This window comes from Cucurbita pepo, chromosome LG20 (genome assembly GCF_002806865.2).
Source record: "Cucurbita pepo subsp. pepo cultivar mu-cu-16 chromosome LG20, ASM280686v2, whole genome shotgun sequence".
NCBI classification, from domain to species: Eukaryota; Viridiplantae; Streptophyta; class Magnoliopsida; order Cucurbitales; family Cucurbitaceae; genus Cucurbita; species Cucurbita pepo.
This window is the reverse complement of record NC_036657.1, coordinates 7,852,400-7,867,099: the sequence shown is the minus strand read 5'-3', so window position 1 is coordinate 7,867,099 and position 14,700 is coordinate 7,852,400. Positions and strand designations below refer to the sequence as shown.

Sequence of the window (14,700 nt, the reverse complement as noted above, 5' to 3'; positions counted from 1 at the left end):
AAAAAAAAAAAAAATTTAGAGATTTTCACCTATTTGATTCCGGACTTTAAAAAATATTAAAAAATATTAAATAATTTTGTATCGAATATATTTTATTTTTTTAAACAAATATAAAATTTTAAAAAATTATTTTATTTTAGTTTTCAAAATCATCTCAACAAAACAAAGAGATTAATAGGTTGAAATATATTTATAAACTAAAATCAACAAAATTATTATCAAACGAGACCTGAAGTAACATTGGTTTAGGATAGTAGACTTTTATAGAAGCTTCTTCCCTTTACAAAATTCAAGTTACGTTTACAAAATTCAAGTTACGTTTAGTAATATAATTTCTAGAATTTTCTAGAAGGTTCTTTGTTCTAGAAGTTTAAAATTATTTGATTTCCAAGTCTTCGGGTTTTGCGAGATTATTATCTGTACAAACTTTAAGTTATTTTGATCTTCGAGTATTTATTTCTTCGAGAAAAATTAAATTCACAAAATATATTTAAAAAAAAATTAAAAGGGTCTTCTTTTTTTTTTTTTTTTTTTTTTTTTTTTTTTTTTTTTTTTTTTNAAAATTTGAAGGTATTAAGAGAGTATTTTTCAGACATTTTTTTAATTATTTTTTAAAAGATATATTTTTTAAAAAAATTTAAGGATATTATTGTATTTTTGAAATAATAGCAAACTTTTAAGGAATTTTTATTAACTAGCCAAAAAAAAAAAAAAGTAAAGCCCTAACTCTTTCATCCGTGCTCCCCGCCCTCTCCTCCTCCGTTTCAGAAGTTCAGTGTTGCCGCCGCTGCAGCAGCCTCCATCCTAGCAGTCTTGCCGCTGATTTTTCTACTGCATTGTTACCGGTATTCTTCCGATCTCCATCTATGTCTTTCTTCTCACTTGAAAAACACAAATTAGGACTTGTCTAATGGATAGAACAGCCTTGCGGCAAGCTGTTCTGATTCGGACATAAATCAGTCATCTAATTCTGTTTTCATTCCTAGCTTGATTGATTAACCTTATTTTGATCTGTATATGAGTTTTGTTTTTTTGAAAATTGAAATTCTCTCCCTCAATTAACCAATGCAGTAACCAATGATACTTTGAGTTTATTGAAATAAGAACATGAATCCAGACATATTATTGGTTGGAATACGAATCAAACACTGAGAAACTCAAATCTGATTTCAAACATGATTCTAGACATATTTTTCAATTGTTCATTAGGAGTAATCGTTCAGTTAAATGGGAATGAACCAATCACTTTATTCTATGAGCTCCTCCCAACAGGGCGATTGGAAATTCATGAAATTCATGTAAAACAATATATGGTCATCTTCAAGAAACGACTCCAAACAACTCGGAAAAATTACACCCGAAAGAAGATGATCCAGGTCCTTCCTATGAGCAAAATTGGATTCAATTGTCAACTTCTCCCATCATAAATAGGATTGACTACGTATTCAAGCCATAGCTCATGGTTTCGTAAAATCGTTTGATCTTTCCGATCAAAATAAAGTAGGTTTTACATGAACCAAGATTTGGCTCAACATGTTTTACGATATGGGTTGGAAAAGAACCCAAAAATAAGAACTTAGTTGTCCTCTTACAAAAAATTTAACAAAATGGCCCGATTACCATAGACCCCTTAGACAGGATTCGATCCAAGGTAACGGACCAAACATGGAAAGCAGGAATTACAAGAGAAATTTCTAATTATCGCATTCAAGAGTTCTACATTTCATTTTCTGTCATGAAATGCTCACATTTATTTTTTCTCAATTTACTTTGCTCAATTTCATCTTTCAATTTATATAGGTTGCATTTCGATATTCCTCCATTTTTGTGTGATTAAAATTCTTGAAGGCTCAAACAACCAAATTCATTTCCTTCCTCAGTGATAGCTTGTAGTGAAATTCACTAGACACATCATCTAGCTTATATCTTTTTAGCTTCGATTATGTTTTCCATATATACTTAAGTGGGCTTTGTTTATCCTTGCATGTCAGCATGCACTTTAAATGTTCAGGGATGGAAGTACAGTTGGCCAATAATTTTATCAAGTTTTTAGCTAAATTATTTACTAGTTGTTTGGGAAATTCCAACTTCATTGTGAATATATATCATATTTAGGATGCAAATTTGTTAGTATCTTTTAGAGCAGTAGCTTTATGTAACAGCCTAAGCTAATCGCTAGCAGACATTGTCCTCTTTGGGCTTTCCCTTCTAGGCTTCCTCTCAAAGTTTTATAACGCGTCTGTTAGGCAGAGGTTTCCACACCCTTAGAAGTAATGCTTCGTTCCCTTCTCCAACCGTTATGGAATCTCACAATCCACCTCCTTCGGGGCCCAGCGTCCTTACTGGCACACCGACCGGTGTCTGGCTTTGATACCATTTGTAATTGCCTAAACCAACCGCTAGTAGATATTGTCTTCTTTGGACTTTCCTTTTCGGGCTTCCCCTCAAGGTTTGAAAACACGTCTGTTAAGGAGAGGTTTCCACACCCTTATAAGGATGCTTCGTTCTCCTCTCCAACCGATGTGGGGCTCTCACCCTTCATAAGAAGAGTGAAATTTGAAGTTTGATTCTAGTCTTCTATTGTGCAGTTGTGTATCATATTTAGCCTGTGCTTCAACTTCAGTGACCAAATATCAAGGGACTCTAATGTTTGAGTGCACCGGGGGAACGATATGCATCAGTCATTTGAATCTGTTCTTATTTGCTTTAGTTGGATACAATACGACCAAAATGGTTTCTTACTCAATTGTGACTTAATACAAAAACGGTCTCATTGCTTGTGGCGAGAAGCTCGATGAGATCATATTTACAAACACTAGGGGTTGCTACTCTTCCATCCTTTTTGTGTGGCTTAATTCATATTCCTAATCGTTTATTTGTGTTTAAGATTTCATTTGGTGGGGTGCATGAAGTTAATTCTAAAAGTTCAGGTTTGAAAATCCATCTGCAGGTTACAAAATTGACAGGAACTTGAAAGACTGTTGCAGTTGCAAAAAGCATGGCCAAGCATCATCCCGATTTGATTATGTGCAGAAAGCAGCCAGGAATCGCCATTGGCCGACTTTGTGAGAAGTGCGACGGGAAGTGTGTAATATGTGATTCTTATGTCCGTCCCTGTACGCTTGTTCGGGTTTGTGATGAATGCAATTACGGGTCTTTCCAAGGGCGGTGTGTGATCTGTGGAGGAGTAGGAATTTCAGATGCCTACTACTGCAAAGAGTGTACACAGCAGGAGAAAGATAGAGATGGATGTCCAAAGATTGTTAACTTAGGCAGTGCAAAAACAGACTTGTTCTATGAACGTAAGAAATATGGGTTCAAGAAACGGTGAAGTAAAAGCACAAATCAGTTATCTTCCTCGGATGGATCTTTCTGTAATATGATGGATTTCTGATTTCTAATCTCAAACTCTCTTAAGACATGTATGTATATGCTGACGAGTCAGAATGAGAACAGTAATTGGGGCCGAGGCCATTCGTGAGAATTGGGAACTCGATTGATTGTGTATGTTTTTTAGTACAACAAGAGGTAAGGATTAAACCATCGACTTTTAGAATGATAATTAATGCTTGGATTGGTGATTGTATTGAATTGATATTGGTTGGTAGGAACCCGGCTCAACCAAACTAATGGAGGGGATCCATCGAGTTGAGGTATGAAGTCGATCATCTCTTTTGTACTTGAACTAATGATGATTCAAAGGGAGTAACATGCCCTAAGTCAACCTAAAATACATTGAAGTTTGGGAACCAAAGTTGATGAGATGAACAGGTTTGAGATTTGGTAGTTGCTTTATGTGGCTTTTGATAGTGGGATTTCTTAGAACGTTTTTATGCTCATTATTCTTCTCCCTGTCATCAATCCACTTCTTATGGACAGGAAGAGAAAGTGCATTGGTTCTTTCCCATCAATGGCATTGTAGGAAAATTGTTCGCCTTTGAGATTGCATATGAGATTCCACCATAGGTGGAGAGGTGAACGAAACATTTTTTGTGAAGGTGTGAACCTCTCTCTAACAGATGCGTTTTAAAACCGTGAAAATGATGGCGATCCTTAACAAGTCGAAGTGGACAATATCTGCTAGGAGTATTTAAAACAAGGTGGAGAGCTTTCCACACCTTTATAAGAAGAAATGTTTCGTTATCCTTTTCAATCGATGTGGAATCTTACGATTCCATAATTATTCAATAGTTATTCAATACCGATACGAAAAATCCAAAATCCCTCTAAATTTTAAGATCAAAACATGTGAAACCACCCGTGAGCAATCAGCAGTCGGTGCCCTATGAATAGTGGGGTGCCTTGCAAAATTAGGGCACTTTCCTTTACTGGTAAACTAAGCCAAAGCAAAAGTCAACTGATCAGGCCGTTGACCATGAAAATGGACGGCTATGATCAACTCAAAAGTGTAGTGATTGATCAATCATGTGGATGAGAAACGTGGGATATACCCATTATTTGGGAAACAGGTCAACTCCCATCTTCATGTGTTATAATTTGCGGCCATTAATGGCGTCTATGATGAACTTTTGCTGTTCTTTATAAACACATTAACACAGGTGGAAGAGGGAGGAAGAGGGAGATATGGGACTAAGGGCAGGTCGTTTATGTTCGTTGTTGCTGTTCATGGTGCTCATAGTATGGTGCTTGCCAGTTTCAGGTATGTCTTGTTCTTTGCAAGTGTTAGGCTATGAATTTTATTTGATTTGGGTTCGATTCGAACATAGTTGAGCGGTGTTGGCATTCTTAAAATCGAACGATTTTAAACGCTCACCTCAGTTTGATGAACTGAAAAACAAAAAGGTCGGTTTAAGGTTCATTTATGGTCCGAGTAAATTTAAAACAAGACGCTTAGAACTGAACTTCATCGTAAAAACATTCAAGTATGTTGCTATGATGTCAGTAACGGTTCAATGTATGAGAGTGAGAAACTCAAATTTATATATAATGGTTCTTAGGGCTATAAGATTGTTCGAACTTGCGTTTAATAGAAATTACGAGATAGGGGTGTACACGGGTTGAGTTGGAAAATCTTTTGGACCTACCCGAATAGAATAGAGTTCACAATCCAATCGAAACCAATCCAATCCTATATTTTTTTAGTTGAGTTAGGTTGTAGAGTTGTTTTTTTTTTTTTAATAATTATTTTTTTAAAAATCTAATTTATCCCAAACATATGTTATATTAATAATGAATGAAAATCTCGTAATATCAAACATTCACAAGTCAGAATGCATAACTAACATTGGTTACAAACGTCAAATAATCTTAGAAGTACGGTAACTTAGAGTTGAGTTATATCCCTATTTTTCAAGTTGGTTGAGTTGACTCGACAAAAAAAATGGTAACACAGAACCGAATCGAGTTTTTGATTTTTTGAAAATTTAAACTAACCCAAATTATAAAATCAAAATGTCATTAAATAATTTTATTTTATTTTATTGATAGAACTAAACACATTCAAATCTCAAAAAGATTACACCCAATAAATTATTTTTATTTAATAATAGATAGCAAGAAAAGATTTAAATCTTTATTAACGTTAGTTAACTATGCTTAAATTGATTTAAAATATATGATTGATTTTCTCTCAATTTTTATTTGCATTAAAAGAAAAATAATGATTGTACTCTTGATTCATTGAACTTGGATAGTGCATGTGAAAATAGTTTTAAAGAATAATAATAAAAAAATTAAAATAATATATTGAAAATATTTTTAAAGAATAATAAAAAAACTATATTAATATCAAACATAAATAAAATCATTTTGGTCAATGTATTTTTTAAATTATATTTTTAGGATATTCTTATCCCCTTATCAATTTAGAGATGATTTTATAACGTTTTTATTTATTTTTTTTGTATTGTTTCTTAAAAAAAAAAAGACCAAAATTTAAGAAACTTTTATTAAAATTTTGTTTTTTTTTTTTCAATATTCATGCATATGCCTGTATTTCTCTCTCTTCTATCAAACATTTATTTAATAAAAAAAATAATGATATTCACTCGTCTTTTAGAATAAATTAATTATTGTTAAAAATTTATAAATTTATCGACCAATTTATAAATTAGTCTAATTAAATTAACAACCCGACACCCCGTAAAAGTGATTAGCTAGAATGAGAGATATTATTACTCTAAATTATTTGTAATAATTTTATATTATTTTAATGAGAATCATTATTAAACACATTTTTTTATTTTTTATTTAAATAATAAAACACATTTTACGGGATTGAATTATTATTATTATTATTATTATTTTAAGATATTATTATTATCATTATTATTTTTAATTAGATCTGATTGTTCCCCAAATTTAATATTAAAAGCGACATCCAAAAAGTAAGAAAAAGCAGACACCCGTTCAAATAATTTGTTATTGTTGAAAAAATTGTTAAAAAATCACGTGACCATATCCCGAGAAATGCATTCGCACGTGATAAAGCACAAATAAAAAATATAAATAAATAAATAATAAATATTTTGAAGCAAGTGGTCAATTTTAAATCCAAATAATGCATCACCAGGTTCCCCATTCAATAAAAGATTCTTTCTTATTTATTTATTATATAAATTTATATCCTATTTTATTTCTACCCATCTAAACTTTAATGCATTTCTTTCTTCAATTTTGAAATAAAAAAAATTAAAATTTAAGTCGGGATGGATGTTCGTTGACATGGATGTTGGTTCAATTCACGGGTTAAATTTTTATTGGTTGGGTCTACCCGACCCATCTAAAATAGAGTTTACAATTCATTTCAACTCGTCTCGATCCCTACTTTGTTATTATTATTATTATTAGAAAAATAAAATAGACGTCGGTACACAGAAATAAAAGTTTTTGAGATGAAAAAGGCTAAAATTTGAACAAAATTAACAAACATATCACGAGGTGTTACTATTTATGTCTATACAGGAAAACATGACGAAGATATGAAGATGTCAATAATGTTGGGAAAAAAGTCTTTGATTATGAATATCAATGATTATGACGATCCAACTGCAAATCAACGACACAGTCCGTTCAAATCTAAACCAAAAATGCCACAAAAGGGTCGAAAAAGAAAAGGCTAGCAGCTACGTACTTCTTTATCTTCTCTACATGTTATGTTACGACCTCGTTGATATATCTGTAAACATGAACTACTGATATCAGTAACATATTGATCCAAGTTATATGTCTAAACCGGTTGAACTATGTTTAAATTGATTATTCCTTGAAGTTTTTAAGCCTCGACTCCTCCGTAATGTTACATTATTGTTAATTTGAACATAATTTAATTCCCGCTCTTATTGAAAGCTAAGCTTTTAGTGGACAAAGGTGGGGAACAAGTTGTGTGGACATAAAAGCCGACCAAACATCGTAAGCTAGCTGGTTACTTACATGTAACATGCAACCTTTGTACTATGTTTTGTTTAAGTTATTTTTTATGAGTTTAATGTAACAATTAAAACAATTTAAATATATATTCCACCAACAATTAACATTAAATAATAAGTGGATGATGCAAATTAAAACATATCTATACCTCTAAATTTTAATTATTAATTTAATATTTAATTTAGTTTAGGGAATTTAAAATTGGTAAATCATGTTTTAATTAAATGGTTTTTAATTTGGTAAAAAAAATTATTTTTAATATTTATATTTGGAAGACTTTTTATTTTTATTTTTTATTTCTTTATATTATTAATCATTTTCCTTTTTTAGTTGAATTTCTAGCATCAATTAATTTAGTAAACCTTTTAGGTTTTCTAAATATATTTGGAAAGAAATTAATTGTGAAATAAATAATAATATTTAGTAGAATATACGAGTTGAATTTAGTTGGGCTGAGGAAAATTTTTGGATCAAACACGAGACCTCAGTAGAGTTCACAACTTATCCATTGTATATGTAACAACCTAAGTCTACTACTAGCCGATATTGTCCGTTTTGGCCCGTTACGTATCTCCGTCAGCTTCACAGTTTTAAAACGTGTATACTAGAAAGAGGTTTCTACACTCTTATGAATGTTTCGTTCACCTCTCCAACCGATGTGGAATCTCACAATCCACCCCATTGGGGGCAGGCACACCGCCTGGTGTCTGGTTCTTTACCATGTTTAACAACCCAAGCTCACCGCTAACGAATACTATCCACTTTGCCCCGTTACGTATCGCCATTAGTTTCACAGTTTTCAAAACACGTATACTAGGGAGAGGTTTCCATACCTTTGTAAGGAATGTTTTGTTCACCTCTCCAATAGATTCATTGCATTAGGTCGTTCGAATTGGATTCATTGAACCATAAAAACGCCCCTAATAATATTAGTCAAAGTGAGACGGGATAATAATTAAAATATATTCCTATGGTAACGTTTAAATCTCTATGCTTTGCAATTTGTTATGACATAATTATTCTAACCAATTTTGGTGTAAAATATCAATAAATGAGAAATTTTAATTCATTTAAAAATACTAAAAATAAATGTTTATCAAATTTTAAACATTTTTTTCAATTAATTTATATTACTATTAATTAACTTTTATTTTATCAATTACTATATATAAATAAATTACAATATAATTGTTGCACTAATATTCATAATCTTCTGTAATATCATTGAAGCAGGATTGTTCTTTAGTAGTTCTATTTGCTCTGTCATTCTCCATTTTACAATACTCGTACCGGTAATGTCCTAATCCATGACAGCTGTAACATTACACAGTTGATTTATCAAAGTTTTGTCGACTTCTTCCTCTACCTCGTCCTCGAAAGTCACCACGTCCTCGTCCTCTGCTACCAAAATTTCCATCATGTGTCACTTTTAGAGCGTGTTCTTCCTCACAAACATGGTCATTCATGCATTGTTCGTGCACTAAGAGACTACTTTGTAACTCATCAATGGATAAGGAATCCAGATCATTAGACTCCTCAATCGAGCATAGGATCTTTTCTATGATGTCAATGTCTGTCATCTCTTCTCCATGAATTTTCTTTCTACGGGCAATTATGAAAGTTCGAGCAAAGAGCTGCCAATTGTGCACGTTTGACTCGAGTGGTTCCCTGATACTTTTGTTTCAAGAAGTCTCAAATATTCTTGGCAATTTAATATAATATTTGTTAAAAAATTGTTTAAAAAAACCAATAAATTATAATATTCTCCCACCTAATTTCTAAAAGAACTCAAATTTTAATATTATAATATTGTTTTAAGTAATTAATTTTTTTAAAACACCAAAATAAAAATATATTTATATTAAAAGGGGTCGGGTGAGGAATTGAGCGAGTAGTTACTACTTTACCGGAAATGAGGTCAATACAATCACTATTTTAACGGTCGAAATAGCAGATTCATCAGCTATATTACAATACATTGCCCCCTACACACGAGTAGTTATGGCCAAATATTTTTCTCGGTCCCCAACTCCATTTATTTAACGAGAAAAAAACACTTTCCATTCCTTTCCATCTCCTGTCTCCACGTTCGGGGCAGGTAAAATGAACATCTCTACTCCTACTCTATCATTGGGACTCGAGCCTGTCGGTAACCTTCAAATTAGAAAAAAATGAGGAGAAATTACTTCCCTACCTAATTCATTTTGGAGGTGTTTGGTATTTTCCCCAAAATGTTTTTTTGTCCCTACCCTCCAATTTTTGGGTATTTACAATTATGTTTGTAAGTTTACTTATTTTAAATATATGACCATGACATCAAAAAATCATAATTAAACAAAGAATTAATGCTTCAATCAATTTCAACCTTGCAAAAATTATTCTCACTCACCAACCATTTTGTGTCCCATTATTATTATTATATGCAAAATTAAATTAATTTGGTCAATATTTTTTTTTCATTTTTAGTTAAAAATATGATGGATGATTTTGACGAGTACCCGAGTCGAGTTTGGTTGCGATTGACCGATAATTAGTGCTAATTAGTGCACACTTTGTTTCAAAATGACCCGTTCGATAATTTTTATGAAATTTGATCACTAAATACTAAAACGTTTTAATTCAACACGACACACCCAAAATATTAATCACATACCATAATATTAAATAATTAAATACGAATTAGTGTATAAATCTTTAAAAAAAAAATGAAATAAAATATTTGAAAGTTTAATATATTTTTTATTAAATTTTAAAATTTTAAAAAATAAAAAGAATAAAATATTATATTATATTATTAATTATTTTTGATAATGGAAACAAGAGGATGGGGTCAGTGGCCTCGTCTTCCGTAACCAGAGAGACCAATCAGCACTGCCCTTATAATCACCGCTTTCCCCAATCTTCACTCTCAGCCACAACCTAACCCCATTTTCCCCCAATTATCTCACGGAGGAGATATGGCCATTCCCTTGCCGGCCTCCGCCAACGGCACCGCGGCTCTCGCCCCTTTCGATCCCTCCGCCCCTCCTCCGTTCCGTATAGCCGAGATCCGCGCCGCCATTCCCCCCCATTGCTGGGTCAAGAGCCCTTGGCGCTCTCTCCTCTATGTTCTTCGCGATTTAGCCGTCGTCTCTGCATTGATTGCCGTCGCCGTCTTCTTCGATTCATGGCTACTCTGGCCGATCTATTGGGTCGCTCAGGGCACCATGTTTTGGGCCATTTTCGTCCTCGGTCATGACTGGTTCGAATCTCCGATTCCTCTGTTTTTTTCCCCTTTTTTGATTCCGATTCTGATATCTCTGGTTTTGCTTGTTTTTCAGTGGCCATGGCAGCTTCTCCAACAGTACTGCGCTTAATACTCTCGTGGGTCTTGTTCTTCATTCCTCCATTTTGGTTCCTTATCATGGCTGGTACTGTTCTTCCTCTGTTTCTCTCCTGCTCTGTTTTTCCCCCATTATCACCGTCTGTGAATGATTTCTTGTGTGGGTCTGAAACTGAATCATGATTTGATTTGATTTTCTTGACAGGAGAATAAGCCACAGAACCCATCACCAGAACCATGGAAATGTCGAGAAAGACGAATCATGGGTTCCAGTACGTTCGTCAGATTTGTCAGATCTCTCTGTTTTTTTCCCCTGTTCTTCAAAAAAGCTTTAAAATCCATTTCAATGGCGGTTTTTGTCCTTTTTTTTTTTTTTTTTTTTTTTNTACAAGCAGCTGGAGAGAAGAACACGAATCCTCAGATTCACTCTACCTTTCCCCATTCTTGCATATCCATTTTATCTGGTAATTTTTCGATTCGATTCGGTTCGGTTCAGTTCAATTTCTGGAAACCGGTAAATCATATTGGCATTGCAGATGTGGAGAAGCCCAGGAAAGGAAGGATCTCATTTCAATCCAAACAGTGATTTGTTTGCTCCAAATGAAAGAAAAGACATAGTGATTTCAACCTCGTGTTGGGCATTAATGGCGGCTGTTCTTGTCTATTTGTCCTTCGTGTTTGGTCCCTTCCAAATCTTCAAAATCTATGGCGTCCCTTACTGGGTAACCTCTCTGTTTTTTCTTCTCCATTTCCATTCCCTTTAGCCGAAATTAAGGAACAAATTTGGTCTGTTTCAAACTTATGGGACAACTCATGAAATTAATGATTAAAAAAGAAAAAAGTTTATGGGTTTTTGGTTTCGGATCTGAAAATGAAATGGGTTTTCTTTATTTTGAAGATATTTGTGATGTGGCTGGACTTAGTGACGTATCTTCACCACCATGGCTATGAACAGAAGCTGCCATGGTACAGAGGAGAGGTAAATTAAGAGAGAGAGAGAGAGTAATTTTCTCGCATTTTCTTGGGAAAGAAAATTTATGAAACCCAGTCGGTAAAATTTTATTTTTTTTTAAATTTTTATGGTTAGGAATGGAGTTATTTACGTGGCGGCCTCACGACCGTTGATCGCGATTATGGACTATTCAACAACATCCATCATGATATCGGAACTCATGTCATCCACCATTTGTTTCCACAAATCCCTCACTATCATCTCGTTGAAGCGGTACGTATTTTTGTCTTTATCTACTCAACTATATTACCCATTTATTAAAACTTTATTCTTATTTTTAAATTTAATAAATTATAATATATTTATTAACTAATTTCTAAATTAAATAAATTATAATATATTTATTAACTAATTTTCTATATTATTAATTTGATTTCTAAATTAAATAAATTATAATATATTTATCAACTAATTTCTTATAAAGTTTTATTTTCAAAAAATAAATTATAATAATTTATTAACTCATTTTCTATATTACCATGAGTTAGGCTTAAATTAATATATTAAAACTTTAGTCTTATTTCTAAATTAAATAAATTATGATATATTTATTAACTAATTTCCTATATTATCATTGAATTATACTCAAATTGATATATTAAAACTTTAATCTTATTTTCAAATTAAATAAATTATAATATATTTATTAACTAATTTCTTATATTATTATTTGGGTTACTCTAAAATTGATTTATTAAAACTTTAGTCTTATTTTTAAATTAAATAAATTATAATATATTTATTAACTAATTTTCTATATTATCATTAAATTATATCAAAATTTTAATCATATTTTCAAATTAAATAAATTATAATATATTAATTAATTAATTTCTTATATTATTATTTGATTACTCTAAAATTAAACTTTATTCTTATTTTTAAATTAAATAAATTATAATATATTTATTAACTAATTTCATCGGCCAAACTTTCACTTTAAAAAAGCATACCCATTTTCCAAATCTTTTCCAAAAGTGAATTCCATTATTATTTTTTTAATTCGAAAAAAAAAATTTCAAAAAATTGCACGTAATTAGGAATCGTTCTTGAACTATCTCGACGTACGTAACGGAAAATAGCAACGAACACAATCCGAGTCTCGTTCTTTTGTATTAGATAAACGTAAGCATCAACAATCGAACGGAAATGATTGGTCGAAACGAACGAACGTGACCTGAGACGATGGAATAATTAATTAATTTTGTATATTTTTTTTTTTGCAGACAAAGGCAGCCAAGGGAGTGCTGGGGAAGTATTACAGAGAGCCAAAGAAATCAGGGCCAATACCAATTCATTTGATAGAGAATCTGGTGAATAGCTTTAGAGAAGACCACTACGTGAGTGATAATGGCAATATCGTCTTTTACCAGACGGATCCATATCTTCACCATCACTAAATATTCATTTCTCTTACAAACCTTAGTTGAGTTTAGCTCACCCTTTGTTCGCCTTAGTGTTGCTCTTCTTCTTGTATTACCAACATTATCCTTTTTGATCCCTTCCCATCAATTCAAAACCAAAAAGACATCATCCAAATAAAATTCGATTCTCATCTCTACTTTTATCTATTTACTTTTTGTTCGTGTTCGTTATGCTTGTTTGATGATGATTTTCAGTGTTTTAATGGTTTTGGTTGGTGGGTATCTCTACGTTTATCTATTTGTGACTTGTTTGTGCTCGATATGCTTGTTTGATATTGATTTTCAGTGTTTTTATGATTCTAGTTGGTGGGTATCTTTGCATTTATCTGTTTGTTTCTTGTTCGTACTTGATATGCTTGTTTGATATTGCTTTTCATTGTTTTTATGGTTCTTGTTGATGGGTATCTCAAGAAATTAGAGTAATAATCCTTTTGATCTAATTCGGTTGTTGATGGGTATCTCACGAAATTAGTGTAATAATCCTTTCGATCTGATTCAGACTAAAATTGCCTATTTTCAAACTAACACAAATGATCTGTGTTGTGTTGGTCTCAAATAAAATTTGATTTGTGTTGGTTTCAAATAAAGGTCTCAATCTGTTGTGTTGGTAAAACGATTATGAAAATCGCCTAAATTCATGTTTTTATTAATATCCCGGACATATGTAGCTAGAAAAATGGTGACAAAAACTTAATTAATGGAAGACATTAATTTTAGTACGCATTACAATGAATTCTTTTTTCATAGCTTTAGTTGTCCTTCAAATCATAGGACTTTATGTTTAGTCGCGAATGGATGGCTACTTTTCTCTTTTATCATAGAATTATTAAGTATTAGTTGTGTTTATGTGAGGTATTTACATAAGCGTAATAATTGATTGAGTATCTTTATTTTATAGGACTTTATGCCTTTATTTTATAGGACTTTATGCATCAATCTCCACGAACGATAATTGACCGAGTTCTCATCCCTATACATTCATTTTTTGTTGTTTAGTGAGTGATTTCTCTTCCCGAGCCGCTGAATTCTTCGATTGGTCCATTCTTGATTTTAGATTAAAGTCACTCTTTTTTATATTTCTTTTTTAACACTTTTTAATATTTTTCAAACATGAATGATGAACGATTTTTCAAAGTATTCGTGTTTTTTTGAAAATAGAACCATTATTAAAAAATGATTTCATTAAAGAGGGGAAATGGGCCCTAAGTTAATTATAAAATAGATGAGATCTATTTTGCAAATAAAATAAAATAAAATAAAAAGATCTATGGAAAAAAGGTCATTAGTACCTGAAACAATGTATGATTTTAATATATATAATTAAATATTATATTAATAAACTTAAATATTATATTAATAAAATTAAATATTATATTAATAAAATTAAATATTATATTAATAAACTTAAATATTATATTAATAAAATTAAATATTATATTAATAAAATTAAATATTATATTAATAAAATTAAATATTGTGGTTGAGAAGTACTAAAAGATATCATTTTTTATATAGGAGGGTAGCTCAAGGAATAAATGAAAAGTATATTCCAA

At 31.6% G+C, this 14,700-nt stretch overlaps 2 protein-coding genes across 2 annotated transcripts; both read left to right on the top strand.

The window, feature by feature from the left end:
- The first annotated feature begins 709 nt into the window (after positions 1–709).
- LOC111782700 (PHD finger-like domain-containing protein 5B) lies at positions 710–3,656 on the top strand. The gene is made up of 2 exons (XM_023663497.1): positions 710–845; positions 2,951–3,656. Exon 2 carries the CDS (start codon positions 2,999–3,001, stop codon positions 3,329–3,331), a length of 333 nt encoding a protein of 110 aa, XP_023519265.1. The 5' UTR covers positions 710–845; positions 2,951–2,998; the 3' UTR covers positions 3,332–3,656.
- Positions 3,657–10,262: 6,606 nt separating this feature from the next.
- On the top strand, positions 10,263–13,294 carry LOC111782701 (temperature-sensitive sn-2 acyl-lipid omega-3 desaturase (ferredoxin), chloroplastic-like). Its single transcript, XM_023663498.1, has 8 exons — positions 10,263–10,630; positions 10,710–10,799; positions 10,917–10,996; positions 11,096–11,175; positions 11,248–11,433; positions 11,610–11,690; positions 11,799–11,936; positions 12,950–13,294. The coding sequence occupies exons 1-8, from the start codon at positions 10,347–10,349 to the stop codon at positions 13,121–13,123; spliced, it is 1,113 nt and encodes a 370-aa protein (XP_023519266.1). The 5' UTR covers positions 10,263–10,346; the 3' UTR covers positions 13,124–13,294.
- The last annotated feature ends 1,406 nt before the right edge of the window (positions 13,295–14,700 follow it).